Source organism: Plectrocnemia conspersa, unplaced genomic scaffold (assembly GCF_051122295.1).
Source record: "Plectrocnemia conspersa isolate PC_06_02 unplaced genomic scaffold, ASM5112229v1 ptg000003l, whole genome shotgun sequence".
NCBI classification, from domain to species: domain Eukaryota; kingdom Metazoa; phylum Arthropoda; class Insecta; order Trichoptera; family Polycentropodidae; genus Plectrocnemia; species Plectrocnemia conspersa.
In genome coordinates this window covers 11,028,612-11,045,888 of record NW_028277167.1, presented here as the reverse complement: position 1 = coordinate 11,045,888, position 17,277 = coordinate 11,028,612, and the positions used below count along the sequence as shown (strand labels likewise).

The window sequence follows — 17,277 nt, the reverse complement described above, 5'->3', positions numbered from 1 at the left end:
TCATTGAAAAAAGAATTGAAAACATTTTTGATGGGCTGTAGGATAAAAAACATTTTTTCCGAATATATATTTTATTATTATCAAAATATGATCAAAAAGGCTCAGTCAGAAATTATTAAAATCAGTGTATACCTTTAGTTTTATCAAATCAGACAATTTTATCTTTGTGGCAAAAAAATATGTCATCTTAGTGAAATAATGCAAATATATTTACATGTCATAAATAGCAGTAAAAAATAATCAATATGACTGTCTCTGCTATTAAAAATTCACTATAGAAATATGTAAATCTTCTGTTGGGTCACAACAGGGTAAACACAACCAATAACTATTAATTAAGTAGTGAAACATCGCAATATTCATCCGTGAGATTAATAAAATCTAGGAAAACCTAATCTATAATGATCGATCGGAATTAAAATTATATGATATCCGCTAATTAAAAAAAATAAAAAACACTAGGACCAATATGAGATTCGAACCTATCTCTTTCAGGTATCAATCACCGACTTATACATCATTACGATAATAAAAATTATAATTTTGTAGAAAAACAATAACTTTCTACAGCAAAATTGACATTTTTTATTTAAAAAATCTATTAGTATAATTTTTAACATAACAAATCATAAAGATGTAATTAAAAATAAATTACTTTAAAGTAAATTTTATTGTTACCAAGTTTGTCACGATAAAAATATTAACTTTCCAGTCACATATATGTTTTACGGTAAATTCGTATTCTTACACTCATAAATATGTATGATTATGTTCATTACTATTAAACTATCCGTATGACATTAAACATATATTGTAGATTCTCTAAGTATTTTATAAATTATAATGTACACAAATAGGAGTGAAAGTTTCAAATCATCATTTACATAGTCATTAAAATTCATCACTATAATTTGTAAATTTTAATAAATTTCGCAAATTTAATAATTTTACAATAATTAAAAAAAAGAATATATATATATATTGCATAAATAAGAAGCTTTACTTTTCGTAATATAAAACATACATTCACTAAAAATAATAAAATAAATCAGCTACAACAAAACAACAATAATGATTTTTAACAGTGGTGATTTTGTGAACACTCAATTCTTATGATATGTATAAAGGGATAACATTTATAATAATAATAATAATAAAAATAGAACATGCAGAACTTTCATTTCTATTACAAAATAAAAACATCTCAAATACAATACAATTTTTACAGAAAGTTCTGCATGTTAATCATTCGACATCTAGTGACATTTTCTTCATTGTTTATATTAAAATCGAATATTTGTTTAACATTTAGCGACACGAGCAAAATGTCACATGTGTCGTCTCCTATATCAGACGACGTGTCACGAATAACTCACTTTCTACATTTCGTTCTAGCAGCGTGGTGAGCTTCCAGCCCTTCGGAAAGAGTTTGCAGCTTTACGGGGTCGACGGGCGTTAGGCATTTATCGCCGCCGAACCACCTCACGAGGACTTTGCCATCGGATATACCGTTCACGAAACTTTTCGACACGAGTTTCCCGGGCCACGCCGGGAAACCCTTGGCCGGTCCCCAGACCAAGTCGCCCTCTTTGAACTGTTTGATTTTGGTTGTAAGTTTGTCGTCTGATTCGTCGGCGTTTGAAGGTGTGGTAGACTCTTCATTGGTCGTTTCTACAGTGCAATTATTAAAACATCACTTTTTAAATATTAATCTCGACTGTCCGATCAGTGATAATAGTATGAAATAAAATGCATGGAGAAAGTTAATGATGTGATAATTAAAGCTTTTGATTTTTAATGTGATGTGAAAAGATGAAGGAACCGTAAGAACACTTCTCCTCGAAGCAAAGAAATTGTGAATCATAAAGTTATTACCAAATTATGTACGTATATGATGTAAAAGCTAAACGTGTGTAGTTTTCATGCTGTGTTTAAATGAAAAGCCATTTAATACCACACTCCCGCAAATGATTATTTGGATGAACGCGATAGTGTAATATCTATTTATGTATAAACATATTATAAGAAATTGTATCTCTTAAATTAAAAAATAAATAAAATGTGGTTTTCCATTTCTACCATTTATTATTCAAAAATTGATTATTCACTTCAGATTAATCAATAAATGAGTCAACTTTGACTAAAGACGTACCCTATATACTTTTCAACTATTCCGTTGTTTTAGTGACACTTCTATGGATTTTATACAGTTAATTTTGATAAATTTATGCAATAATATAATATCGAACTTGTACAAAACTTCACTTGCAATACAGAATGCAGAAAAACCCTTTCAAAATACATTTTTCTAATGAAGAAATGGCAAAATAGCTTTGAAATATAAATATTTGAAGAGTAAAATATTAATATTGAACCAGAACAGATTTTTTGTGAAGAATTTTGGAGTTCTACAAGGCATCGTCATAGGACTAACATTATTAAGAACACCACAATGATTTCACTTGCGGATGCTATTGCTTTACTTGCATCGCACAAGAAAAAAAAAATAATTGGGGTACAGCTAAAATTCCCACATCAAAATAATTTAAAGATTTCAATAAAAAACACTGAAAATTGTCAAAAGTTGTTACTTCTATTGGTACGTACGTTAAAATTATTTTATCAACGGTTTTCAATCTGTGGGTTGTGTAAAATCAAATTTAAACCACAATCAATTTATATCTAAAATGTGTTTCATTTTATTAAAAAAATATACAAATAAATTTGATAGCATCTTATTCAATCATAAGCGGTTAGAACAAAGTTGATGTGGATCAAATTAAATTTATTTTATGATTTCCATGTATGAGTAAAAAATGATTTGATCTCTATTCAAGAGAAAAAATAAAATCGAAATATTTTTTTTCATATACACTAGTACAAACATTCATTCTAAAGAAATAGATGGTAGCACAATAAGCTTGTTTTTGCATGTAGATATTACAGAACCCATCGTTTGGTATCAAAAGACAAAAATGGTAGATTTTACCTGTTCTATGGATTACCATCAGCGAACATGAAGGGTAGTTACTAGTTACTAACTGTAATAATTAATCTAAATCAGATCCATTGTACAGAACTGCAATTATTTTAATGCCAGCTAATTATTTTTGTACATTGCGTACATTACTGACCAATTTTTATAAATAAAAATTATATTAATTTAAGAGATACAAGTTTTCCATAAACTGTTTTAATTTTTGTTATTGATTTACATCAAAAGTATTAATCCCAATCACAATACATATAAATACATATTACGCCATAAAATATAGTGATATATACACAAATCATGACACAATAAACCTCATTTTGTTTATTACACAAATGATGTATATGAATGAGGGGTGAAATGATACCTAAAGCTATATTTGCATTGAAAATAAAAAATAAAAATCGCCAATTAGTTATGTTTTGTTTGCAAATACTTTTAGCGTTAACAGTAATAGAAAAAAAAACCATTCCAATGAAAAGCGTTTTTGCAGACGTTTAGTAAAAGTGCTCGACAATTTGTTAACGCTAAACGTAAAGCTGCATCTTGTATTAACCGTTGTTATCCCTTTACTTTCACTTTGACAACTGTATAATATTTCACATAATTCACCACATTATACATTAACAATAAATAAGAAATCATATTTACAAAATGTTTAAATAATATAAATAAATAATAATATATTGTATATACAAATGGCTATTTGTCCAAAATAATAAATCGTCCGATATAAAAATCAACACATATCTGATTAAATGATCGATTCTAAATCCATGCATTGATATTTAATAATCAAATATGTGTTGATAAAAAATATATATAAAGCTTTATACATGATAAATGATTAATGATATTGATCTTGACATGTTGAGATGATTTAAACTTAAGACAAACAACAATCGATTGTTTCAGGAGGCAACTTGACGGTTTTGTGATGTTATTTAGCAGTTAGTGAAGCCGTTGCAGTTTTGTTAAAATATCCGTAACCATTACAAGACAAAACACATATGCCAAAATTGTGTGCGATATAAAATATAAGTATGAGTGATGATGAGATGTGAGGAAGCTTTTATTTTTTTATAAAGAAGAATAGTAATGATGATAATGTTGATGATGATGATATATACAATTTAAGCAAAATTAATATGTAAATCAATGATTTTATATTGATCATTTATAAAAATAATATATTTAAGTTCGAGCTAAATATAATGTCAAGTTATAGCAATATTCATAATAGATAGTTTATGAATAATAATAATGACTATATTTTTAGCTTTAACTAAAATTAACGAAAGATTGGTGAATATGACAGATTGATATTAAAATTCAATTCTATCAATGGTTCTTATGTGTTATCCTACACCCAACCAAATTTTGTGCCACGCCTTTGAAACCCATTTGAAACTCAGCCTTTTTTAATTCCTCAGTTAAAAATGACAATGAAAAATAAAATGAAAATCTTAGCAGCAGAAGCCTAAAATTTCCGTTGCACTTTCAACTTCTCACAAAGTGAAGCAGTGATTTATCATTCGTTTTTTGAGTAGTGAAGAGCGAGACCTATTGAAATTTATCCACAAATGAATAAGGTGATGAACATATGTCTGTTACTTCAGCAAGAGTATGAGTGGACTAGAAATTTCCGAAACTGAGAGTTCTATAGCACTCTTTTTAATTAGGTTATCTTCTCATGTCAAGCATAGACATTAGAGTTAATTGATTAGGTTAGAAACACCAAGCAATGATTCAGAATCAACTGCATCAGTTGAAGGCATTGTGAAGGAAAATTGCAGAGTAATAATAGTGAACGTAATATCTTCACTTCTGGAGATGAGACATGGATACTTATCAACTGTAAAGCAAGAGAGCGAGCAATAAATATGCACCTAAGTGGAACAGCACTTTGTTGTTTGATTTTAAAGTAGTGAAGACATAAATTTATTAAAAATCATCATTAAGTGAAAGTTCAGTAAGGTGATGCATGTCTATTACTCAACCAAGTGTACAAGTGGACTAGAAATTTCTAAAACGGTGAGAGTTTTATAGCAGACTCTTCTTGAACAGATCAGGCATAGCAGTTATATGAATTGTTACGGATTATCGCCATAGGCTAGGGTACTATACCAATCGATATTATACTACGGAATTAAAAGAAAGACTTATTTATGACTGCTAGATATTTTGAGGCACTTTAAAGCTATAATGGAAATGAAACGTGAGTTTGTAACGAACTCATGTTTAATAACCTCCTCACTAAAACCGAGGAAATTTCATCAAGAATAATTTTCAACCTGTAATTGAATTATTATATCAACGATTAAAGATTCATATTTTAAGTGTCTTTAACATCTGTTGTACATTCAAAATCTTGACCCAATTGATTTTCACATTTTCGGACTGCTCAAAAAGGCGACAGGAAAAAATGGTTTTAGGCTAACGAAAAAATACAGTAGCACTCAGCCATAATATTGAATGTTGTAAAACTTGTATTGAATGTAATGAAGACTATGTACATTTTCATTCAATACATTGAGATAAAAATATTTAAGATTTTCTCGTAATTCTGGTCAATACACTTAACTAAAAATTTGAAGGCATGGCTTAAGTTGGGTGTGGGATAACACTTAAGAACAATAGTGATATATTGAGATACGACATTTCATATTCACCAGTCTAAAATGTTCATATCGTTGTAAATATATAAAAAAATGTTCACATACCATTCACACTGGATATGGACTCTCTCTTAATGCAATGTCCATTCTCAATCTCTCCGATATCGCCACAGTTCCTCATCAATTCTTCTTCGGTCCTATGCCTCGCCATGTCGTGCATTGACATTATTTGCTTTCGGTAATTCTGGTTGTCTACTCCTAAATTATTCACCATACAACTGTTTTTAGCGGTCGTTTTATCGAAAAGTTGCTGGTTGTTAGCGTGACACATGGCCGAGTTTTGGATGTAATGCTTTCCGGGAATCATTTTTTGATGAAAGCGATTAGCGGGCGTATAAACAGAGTTTTGCGGGTTATTTACAGAGGATGATGATGCTGCTAGTGCGTGGTTATTGAAGCGTGCGCCTGAGGAGTCAGTGTTATAAAAAAAATTTTGGTCTGGATTTGAAAAATGATGACTGACAGCGTTTCCTAAAATTTTCGGATAGATTATAAACAATTTTAATAAAATAATACAAACGGATAGATTGGGGATTAGTTTGATGTAGTAAGCGTGAAGGTTACGAGGATTAGAAGTGAATCGAAAGATTTATATACCTTGGTTGTCAATCATGATGTCGTTTTGGTTTCTCGCCCAAATTAGATTATCGCGATCGCCAGAATCTGGTTCGCTGCTTGAGATGCAATGCACCATGGGCTGAAAACATTTATTTAAGCAATTATTATATTTGTTAATAAGAAATATAAAAAATAAATATGATTATTCACCAAAGAGCCGTGTTCGTTCGGTTCCGGACTACCGGTTGTTGTATCTACTTGATTTCCTTGAGACGAATTCGAGCTCCTGCCGCTTAAACTGTTCATGGGACTTCCAGAAGAATTCTCTAAAGGTCCAAGAGGACTGTGAGTCGTCGTATCGGGCGGACTGCTTCCAGATATTTGTTGGCAATAAATCGCAGTGGACGACTTCTCGCAGTTCTGTTGATTGACAAACGTCTGCGTCGACACAGAATGCCTCACGTTCGGATGTAGCGAGTTTTGAAACTGTTGATGGATCATATTATTCTGATTTATGTTCGCCAATATTTGCTGAGGATGTGGCTCGCATTTTATGTTATTGTTTTGTTGAGGGATCTGGTTCACGATCGATGGATATTGAACGGTGATCCTTTTCAATCCGTGCGATTCGTTCGGATTATGAATTGATATTTGCTGATGTTGCATTTGATTAGGCGATGCTTGGATTTGAACAATATTCGGTCTACCCTTTAACAAAGAGTTAGATTTACCGCCTTGATTGATGATTACTCCTTGATCGATATTCAACGACGGAACTAAAGCGTTGTTTGCGTTTCCGTTATTATTTTGGAATTGGTTATTATTGTGGTTGTTGGACACCATTGTTGTTTGCTGTTGAACTATCGTGGTATTTTGTTGAACAAACGTTGTATTCTGTTGATTCGGAGACGTTGAAATGGCGATCTGATTCGGCGACAAGGGCAACATTAACGTTTGACCCATTTGATTGCATTGGATGAATTCTGGTTGAATATTCGAACGGACTTGTTGCGGGCTCGTGTTGAATGTGACCGATTGATTCGGACTCACGTTAGCCACCATCGGACTGAGCTGTCCGTTAAACGGCGATCCGCTCATTACAATTTGACTTCCCGGCGATAAGAACTGAGCTCCGGGACTGTGCTGCGACTGGATCATTTTATTATTAGGATTCTGAGTTCTGATGACCATCCCCGTAGCACCCGTTGATATGATTCCTTGATTTTGAACTGGCGTTAATACATTTTGACCGTTGACGTTCTGAATCTGCAACTGCATGGGCATGCTCGAAGCGTCTTGAAGAATCGCCGTGCCGTCTGCCGTCATGACCATGCTTCCTAAACCGGGAACTATAAATTGTTGGAATGTTGGAATATTCTGCATGACTCCAGTATTGTTTAATAGATTGACCGGTTGAAGAAGATTTATATGTTGAGGTCCTTGAGAATTCGTGATTATCTGCTGCGAACCAAAATTATTATTAGCTCCTTGTCCGTTCATTACAATGTGAGCCGGAGTACCCGGTTTTCCGGGTACGATCGTTAAAGCTTGAAGCATCGGCGTTGCTGGTAGATTAGAATTCGGCGATACTTGGAATCCTTGCGGAGAAAACTGCTGTTGTTGTTGAGAGTTATGTTGTACTAATACACCGCCGGGACTGTGCTGTGCTGTAATTTGAAGCATCGGAGCCACCGGAGTTTGCGCTTTTCTCTTCTTCGCTTTCTTTTTACCAGAATCCGGAGATAATATATTCGGCCTCGTGTTTCTATCAACATCCTGACTAGATGAATTATCACCAATTATACGTCCTTGCGAAATCAAGTTACCGGTTACGATCTGTGGCATTTGTACGTTCTGATTGACAACTTGTCCATCTACGGTCATTACTTGAGGTTGCAACATGAACGGTGCAGGCAAAGTGTTTACTAAAACGGTCTGTGGATTCATCACTTGTTGGACACCTCCCACGGCTGGAATTCCCTGCGATACGGATGTCGTGACTGACGTGCCTAAAGGCGAAGACGATAGAGATGATAATGATTGACTTTTCGGCGGAGGAGGCGCCATCATAGGATTTTGATTTCCGTTCGCCACCAAAAATTGACCATTGGATGGCATCAATATTTGTCCGGCATTCGATTGATTCTTGTTTTGGAACTGCACCGGATGTTGAGCCATTAAAGATACGTTTCCACAATTTTGAGATTGCGACACTTGAATACTGCTGACAACACTTTGGACCATTTCCAGTGGCGATTTTGATATTATATTCTGCGTCAAATTACCAGCAATATGCATAGGATAATCGTGCGGTACGTTTATATTCTCAAATTGGTTTTTATTGATTTGCATATTGTTCCCAGAGTTGTCAGCGTTGACGGGATAGCTAAACGGCAACGTAGACGGCGATGCGTTAATAGAGGTAGTAGCGGTTTGAGCTTTACCGGCTAAAACTGATGTGATAGTATTCCTGCTGAGTGTATGTCCACTCGCCATCGTTGTCACTATGCCATTTGTATGAATCAACATCATTCGCCCATCTTGATTGATGCCCGCTTGTCCAGCATTCATCTGAGCTGGCACATAATAGCCGGTTATTTGATTATTTCTTCTGTGATTATCAGGATGTATAGTGATCTGTTCATTATTTAACATGTTCATGTTTTGAAGTGAAGGTTCACCGTTGTTGCTTCTTATGCTAAACGTGTTAATGATATCATTATTGCTCATGTTTTGACTGCAGTTCGATTGATTGGACATAGGTCCTGGCGAGCTATAAGAAATATAATTTTGGTTGATTTGGCCAGGCGACGGCGTCGCGGGATTACTGCTGATGCTTTCCCTCGACGATCCTTGATTCGAATAAGCAGGGCTTGGAATGGTATACGGACAACTAGACGATATATGCATACTTCCGCTGTTCTTGCTCAATGGAGTGTCTGTGTTACGAGAAGAATTCGAAGGAGTGGGAGAGAATTCTGGTAACACGAACGTATCTATCGGTGAGCCGTTGCTCGTGCTGACTAGTCCGCCTTGTATCGGACCTCTCATATCAGCGCAAGGATTTGACCTGCTTCCCGGTCTTTCCATGTAAGTGGAAGAAGTGACAGGGTTCTCGTCGCAACACTGATTAGGACTCGGAGTTCCGGGTTGCGAATGCATCATCTGTTTCGACGACGACATACTTTGAATATAATTTTGTACCTTTCTCTGGAAATGCGTATTTTGCATCTGTTGATCGCAAACGTTTCGATGGTTGCACATATTTTCATTTGATTTATCCGGGCACATATGGCAACTAGTTTGCATCGGTTTTTCCATATTCATACTACTATCGGGTACGTTGTTTTGAACATTATTAGTTAACAGTTTATCAGGTTTCTTCTGATTCATAAAACCGTCCATGTTTGTTCTATCTAAATTACCTACGTTTCCTCCCGGAGAGTTATACGACTTTTGAACAATATTCTGATTTTGGTTATTGTTTTTAAAGTGTGAATTATCCATGTTGTTGTTGCACATCATGTTAAATCCGACTTGCCTAGATATCGTATTATTTAACAAAGCTGTTTGTTGAGCTAAATATCCGCTCGGATCGTCCATGAACGACGGACTTGAATTATTATTGGTGAAGCACATCTGAGACATTTGATTGGATCTTCCGTCTTGAGGCGATTTTTTAAGTTCTATATTAGACATATTTGTGCCTACGTTTGTACGATTGAACCTTTGAGTATCATTAACATTGTACGGCCTCATCTTCTTTAACGTCTTTGCCGGTTTACTCTTCTTCTTCTGCACTTCATCTGGCCACACAGACTGCGGAGTGTGTTGATGAAGAGGAGGCACTCTTGAGAAAACATTTTGATCTGAATTCTGTACAACCATCGGTTCGCAATTTTCCGAACTAGTAACCGAGCCCATGATCATCATTTGGTGTTGATTATGTACATTCTTATCAGATATCTCCATTTGATTTTGACAATTCTGTTTATCGTTCATGTGCATCATTTGATCTTGAGTATAATTTGTACCTTGAACTTTATTGATCCTGTTCATCTGCCACGGTGGCATTCTCTGTTGTTGATTAGTTATTACTAACGAGTTGTTTTTAATCATCAACTGAGACGCAGAATTTTCTGAATTTATTTGATTGTTGATTCCGATAGGTTGAGGACTCGCTGAAGATACAGCTTGCACTTTAATGCCTTTCATGGCCAATTCCATCTGTTTTTGATTTTGTTGAATGAATATTTGCTGTTGTTGGTTTATTCGCTGTATTACTTCCGGAGTTAATTGCTGTAAACTAGTGTTATTTGGCATTGTTTGATTGCATTGATTAGATGCATGAGGCTGCGAAACAGGCACTAGCATATTATTGGAAATAACTTGCATGTTCTGCAGTGGCATTTGATTAATGTTCTTATTGACATTATCATTACAATTAACCATTTTATCCATAGGTTTAACGTTTGTGATTTGTTCTTGTTTTATGTTGTTCAACGTTGTAATACCGATGGGTTTATTGTTTATTTTATCAGCATTAGACGTGATGCATTCCATACTTTGACTGCGGCATATGTTCGACGTTTGTATTCCGATGATTTGACCGTTCGGTCCCAAGATATGGTTGAATTCACCAAGCTGTTGTGCATTGGGCGCACATTGAAGAGTAGGCGTCTTCCGAAAGCTATTTTGCTGATTGTTAAATACGATCTGTTGCGGAAATATTTTTGGCTGCGTATCAAGACTCCCGTTGATGGTTAACACTTGAGGTAGCATTGCTATCTTTTCTTGCTGCTGCTGCTGTTGTTGCTGCTGCTGCTGCTGCTGCTGCTGCTGCTGCTGCTGCTGCTGCTGCTGCTGCTGCTGTTGTTGTTGTTGTTGTTGTTGCTGTTGTTGTTGTTGTTGTTGTTCATTCATATTACAAATGTTATTTTCAGTCTTGATGAAATTTTGTTGAGAAGCGACATTAACATATGAATAGTTGTTGATCGCTTGGCCGTTGCTAAATCTAGTTTGAAGCACTGTCGGTGAAGCCGATTGGATAGGATGAGCGATGAGATTCGTGTTGCACATTGGTGATGAATTCTCCCATATCTGAAAAGTAAATCATTACTTGTTAATAAAATTAATTAAAAAATTAACAACATACAAGTGATATCCTTACCATATTTTCAACTTGATTCTGTTGTTGTTGCTGTTGGAATTGCCCCTGATTTTGCTGAATTTGCGTTCTGATCTGCTGCTGCTGCTGTTGCTGCTGTTGTTGCATCTGTTGTTGCTGGTGTTGTATTTGTTGCTGTTGTTGTTGCTGCTGCTGCTGAATATTTTCACGCTGAGCTAACAATTGTGACACCGATATGCCAGCATATGGGTTCACTTTCCGTTTTCTCTTCTTATTTGCAGCAATATCTGAAAAATAAAAAAAATCATAAGTTTTTGCATATGTCAACATGTAATATACATATCTAATAATAATTATAAATGGAGATGATTCTCACAATAACAATGGAACTAAAATATTCCTAGATAATTTCTTTAAAATAATGTTATTTATATTGCAAATAAAAAATTGATCAAACTGTGTTTTTATATATACGATTATCATTTTTAAACTCATTATGAAAGATTTCTATCTTTCAGTTTCAAGTATGAAGTTTTTTTTAATATTTGAGGCCCAATAATAGTAATATTACTAATATTCACGGAACACCACTGTGAAAAACCTGATTTAGAGCACACAAACATACTTAAGTAGACACATACATATACATATATAGAATATTTTTATATTGAAAATTTCGGAGATCACTAACGGGACAGCAAAAATGTATTTAAATAATATTTTCGACATTTTGAAACAAATATGATATCATTTTTATATAATATGATACCCCCCACCTCACCTCCCATAAAGTTAGGGTGGGGCACTGTACAAAAAATAATTTCTAAATTTATGTACGTATATGTACATATACTATGGAATGGACTTTATTTATCCATAGTGTGTTTTCGTAATAATTGCAAATCTGGAAAAAGCTCTTATGAATCAAAATTCGCATGAATCGAGAGGTTAAACCATAAAATAGTCGACTCTTATACCAATGTTTAATCCATAGGTTTTCAAAGTGGGCCATATCGTCCACCGGTGGGCAATGCTGTCTTCGGAGGAATTTGGTGGGCGATAGAGGGCGATAGAGAAGCGACGGAGAAGTGGGCAAAAATTTTGTTTTATGCATTTTAGATTTATATTAAAATAAATTTCTTTTGCATAAAATATAATGCATTTTAGGATCTTTTAAATGTGGCCACTGTAATCATTTTGTTCAGGTACCTATAGGTTGTCTCGCTTGTTCCTGTTGAAGCGGCAATGCTCATTTCAAGGATTTTCGTCTGTGTCACATCGCACAAAATAAAATATATGTAAAATCACAGTAACTGGTTGTCAGTGAGTAAAGCGTCTGTGTGTTTTGGATAAAAAGTGGAAGGCGTGATTTTCACTGCTTTAGAGGCACCAATAGAGTGCTTAGGGCCTCTAAAGGTCTTAATTTGGCCATGGGTATTAATCAATGACTTCCATTGATCCAGGTTTCATTTAGTTAACACCCTCAGTTTTATAGATAAAAGGTTAGACATTCATTCAGGACTCGATATTAAGATTACAGGCGGCCCTCGACTTTTGCACATAATTGGTTCCTGAAAATGTGTGCGAATGTTGGATGTTCGAAAGTTGAGGGAAGTAAACAATTTGAAATTGTGTGTATTTTAAAATATTTATTTATCAAGTAAATATAATATGTTTAAGAGGCGTTTAAGAGACATGTTTAAGTTGGGTTTGTGGGTGTTTCATTTGAAAAATTATCAAGAGTTAACTGTTTTCCACTATTCTTTTTCTTTTTTTCATATAGTATTTTATAACATGCTATGTTTTTATTGATCGCCCTACGCACTTGAGATATGCGTTCACCATTGGGATCACAATCTTCCATAATATTTAAAAATTTGTCAAGACGCGTGAAGGCTTCATTCATATTTTTCATTGTTAGGGAGTTTTCCAAAATAAACCTGTCTCATCTACATAAAATATTTGGCTAGAGGAATATTCTCCATCTTCAATAATTTTGGATAATTAGGAAATAAATTCTTTTGCAGCATCTTTATCCGCATTAGCCGATTCTCCAGTAAATTTAATATTATGAAAAGAATACCTCATTTTAAAATTGTAAAACCAACCGTTACTTGCTTGAAAAACCGTGTTAAAATATTTTTTTTAATCTATCCTTCCAATCTTTGTGCAAACTAAGAACTTTTGCTTGAATAATTGAAATACTCAGAGGGACATCTTTTTGATGTTGGTCATCGATCCACGATGACAAAGATTTTCCATTTCATCCATGTTTTTTTTTTTTGATTGTGGAAATATATCTTTAATTTCCACAATTTTGAACGTATTCCTTAATTACATTTTTATTTGCCAAAATTTAACATATCGTAAACCTGTTTGTATCATACGTCCGATTGAAGCAAAAGATTCAATGCTATCAGAACGTCTAATAATTTTCATCTTTGTCTCGAATCGTGTGAAGTTTATGAGTCCTTGATTTCTTTTTGTTCGTATCAACACTGAAGTTTTTCCGTTTCTCATTCATGTTTATAATTTTTTTTTAATGTGCGAAATAGCGAATTGTGCGAAAGTCGAACGCTCGAAAGTCGAGGGCCGCCTGTAATACATTCGATTTGTTATTTATTTTGGCGTTTAGCTTAAGTCCACCACGGCCACTTGAGACGACCAGCTTCTTCGCTTTAGTCTACGCCACACTAGTCGCCGAAATTCCTAAAAGCATCTGCGATCCGATACAATTATATAAACACTTTACAAGCATACGTTTAAAAAAAACTCAACATTGGATTATTTTGCATGATTTTTTTTATAAAAAAATCAGAAACAGAATCTGTTTATAGTCCATTCCCGTCCCAGTCCTGCCATTCGAGCAGGCCCGTCAAAAATTCATTTTCGCCCATACAAACACGCGCTCGTGACGGGCCGCCGGCTTCAATCTGTCGATTGGGCATGCTAATATATTCTAAAAACCCAAGCCTGCGATCCAATATATCGAAATTTTCAGCCAGGCGCGTGACTTGTATCGGAGATATTGCGAATTTGGGACGAGGGTCACACACTAACACACACTTCGATCCGTTTGAAGTATTATTTTTGCATAAGAGGGGAACGCCATTCAATTATAAATAAATCGAGCACAAAAGGCGTTCAAAACATCAAAGGTGGTCATCAAATTCTGACCCCATAAATAAGTGTACATAACGCATTAGCCTTGAACCAAAAAAGGGACGAGGAAAGGAAGACGCAATTTCGGTCGCTTTCATTCAATATTCATGAGCGAACGACCACTCTCTATTAATTTGTTAATACATACTCTAGTATGCGACTGAATTGAAAGGCGCACTCTATAATTGCCGCTTCTTGTTAAATATGGTAATTTATTAAGATTATACGACGGTTTAGTCGATCGATTTCACGAGTCTGATGCAACAAAAACTATAGGTACAAGATTGCATTGACCCGATGACGTAAGCGAAGATTTCATTCCGATACGAGAGGCATTCGTTCATAATGGGTAGAATGTGTATTTTTATTGTTGTTCGTAATATTAGTAATTGGGACCACACTAGAGAGTCGTAAAAATACCTATTGGTCTTTGATAGCATCAAATCGTCAACGAGGTTTTGAATTAGGGTTACCAGATAATAAAATAAAAATTCATCTGATCTTTATTTGCGATTATGATTAAATAATAGTTAAAATAACCCGTCCTGTGAAACGTCTCTCAGGTGCTCAGGAACGTTCATAAATCAGCATTGCATCCAGATTAGATTTTATGGTACGTCAAAACTGCAACCGAACCGTCGTTCCCCATTTAACGGACCACAGCGGATGCGGATGCTCTCCGAACGGAAGTGAACACCCGCACACACAGATAGCAATTTCGAATCAGAAAGGATTTCATGTCGCCTCAAATCGAATTTCATGCGAAAATCGCTACAGGAACGGCGCAGTTCCGCGACGTTCCGGGAACGACATTCCTAATGATATTTTTCAGTGAAAGCTGTTTGAGAATGTGAAATTGTGCGAGATTTGAAAGTTGTCAACGTAATGAGATAGTTTAGCGAAATTGAACGAGTGAAAGTTTTTTGCGAATTGAAGACGTTTGACGTGCGAACATTTGTGAATGCTTATCAGAATTAATCGAATGGCTTAGAAATTAATAATACGTAAACAGTAGATAAATGATGATAAAAATATGGAATCGTGTGTAATGTATAGATTATATGTATTACTTTGTTTTTAGATTAAACTACGACAGGAATCGGCAAGCCGCGGCCCGCGAGTCATATGCGGCTCTTGGTGTATGCGACTGCGTCTCTTCGATAAAATTGAAGGTAAAAATACAATTTAAAAAAGCAAAGTAGAAATTTTTCTGCCTGCACTACACTCTCTGGAAGTTGTCCGAACCGAAGTTACAACTGTCGCAAATTTCATAAGCCATCCGGACGGCGGCTTCTCTCACGTACAGTCGGCATATTTGCGCGTGATCAAAAAATGTGCCAAATAATCGCAACTTTTAAATTGTCATATTATTAAAATTACGCTACTGATAATTATAAAAGTTTGTGTGGGCACTCATTAATACAATATCAGTGAAAACTTTTCGGTCGTAAATATTCAATTTACGCAAAATCTTTGTCGGCTTTTGCAAAATGCCATAAGGCATAAAAATGATACTTCAGAATATGAACACCACATATGTGACTATCCTAGAATTTGTCGCCATCGATTCTAAATAAGAATTCGTTATGGTGTGACATTTATATAAACCGATCTAGGAAAATACATAAGGATATTCGAAACGATGTTTTTTAACAAAATCAATTATCACTAATTATTTTTTAATTATTTAATTTTATTCGAAAAACATATAATAACAATATCTGTTAGAAGAATATACTATCAAAAATATAACTAATCCCTATTGGTGCCGTAAAACAATCAAATATGTCAGTAAAAGTCTGTTGAAGTCCCCGATAAGCATGTGGTATTATAGCTTAACCACGTGACCACGATACACCGCTCGACATGCGTGTTAACCATAGGACGCCTACGCGCATACTGAAATTGAACCGAGTTACTCGTTGTATCTCAGTTTGCGAAACACCATATCATTATCTCTCTCACTCTCGTCACTTAACACGCGAGAGAGCGAAAGGAGAAGTATCTCACCGCTCGCGCTCGAAAGAGCAGCTCCGACTTCGGTCCTTTCGCCGACAATATTCGCAAGCGCTCGAAGCTGGCCAAGTCGACTGAATTACCCCCACTTTACCTCCTGTTCTCAGTAACCTCGGACAACTTTCGAGAGATTTTAGAGCGGGCACAACCTAACTCGACCGAAGTTACCCACTATATTCTCCGTCCTTGGCAAACCTTGGCCAACTTCCAGATAGTATAGTGCAGGCATTACTGTTAAAATGTTTACCAACAAGTCAAATATTTAAAATTTACTACTAGACGTGTCTTGCGACATAAAGCACATTGCTCAAGTTTTCCTTTTTATCAACCCGGGGTACGTACAAAATATTTTTTGTGATTATACCAATTAAGTCGTGCGTAGAACATATTGCAAAAGCCGCCACTGAATGTATGTAAAAATTTACATTTCTATAAAAAAAGTATTTGTTTCAATATTTTTAAAGAAACGAGCTCCTAAAATATTATTGTATTATCCATCGAGAAGCGTTTTGTGTACATAAATTCCCAAAATAAATCGTAAAACTTTGCTATTACCAATATCTTTGTAGCAAAAGTTCTCTAGAAATATCAATTTTGGATTTGACGAAGGTATTGTTAGTCGGAGAACTGAAAGGTGTTGGTTTAAGAAATATGGCATTAAATAAGATATTAAGTCAAATGAAAAACATACTTCTGCTGTTGATCAAGAAATGTTAAGAAATATTATTATAGCGTTTCCACAA

At 34.8% G+C, this 17,277-nt stretch overlaps 1 protein-coding gene across 5 annotated transcripts in view; it reads right to left on the bottom strand.

The window, feature by feature from the left end:
- Nucleotides 1–17,277, bottom strand: part of LOC148236582 (uncharacterized) — a 188,960-nt gene that overhangs the window by 1,583 nt on the left and 170,100 nt on the right. Inside the window, exons 5-9 of one of the 5 annotated variants that reach the window (XM_088182103.1) lie at nt 11,399–11,643; nt 6,439–11,328; nt 6,268–6,367; nt 5,716–6,141; nt 1,377–1,671 (exon numbers count right to left, since the gene is read on the bottom strand). In XM_088182103.1, the coding sequence (XP_088038229.1) occupies nt 1,377–1,671; nt 5,716–6,141; nt 6,268–6,367; nt 6,439–11,328; nt 11,399–11,643 (5,956 nt within the window). The remainder of the gene's footprint in view (nt 1–1,376; nt 1,672–5,715; nt 6,142–6,267; nt 6,368–6,438; nt 11,329–11,398; nt 11,644–17,277) is intronic. The other 4 variants (XM_088182104.1, XM_088182106.1, XM_088182107.1 and 1 more) reach the window with 4 other exon arrangements.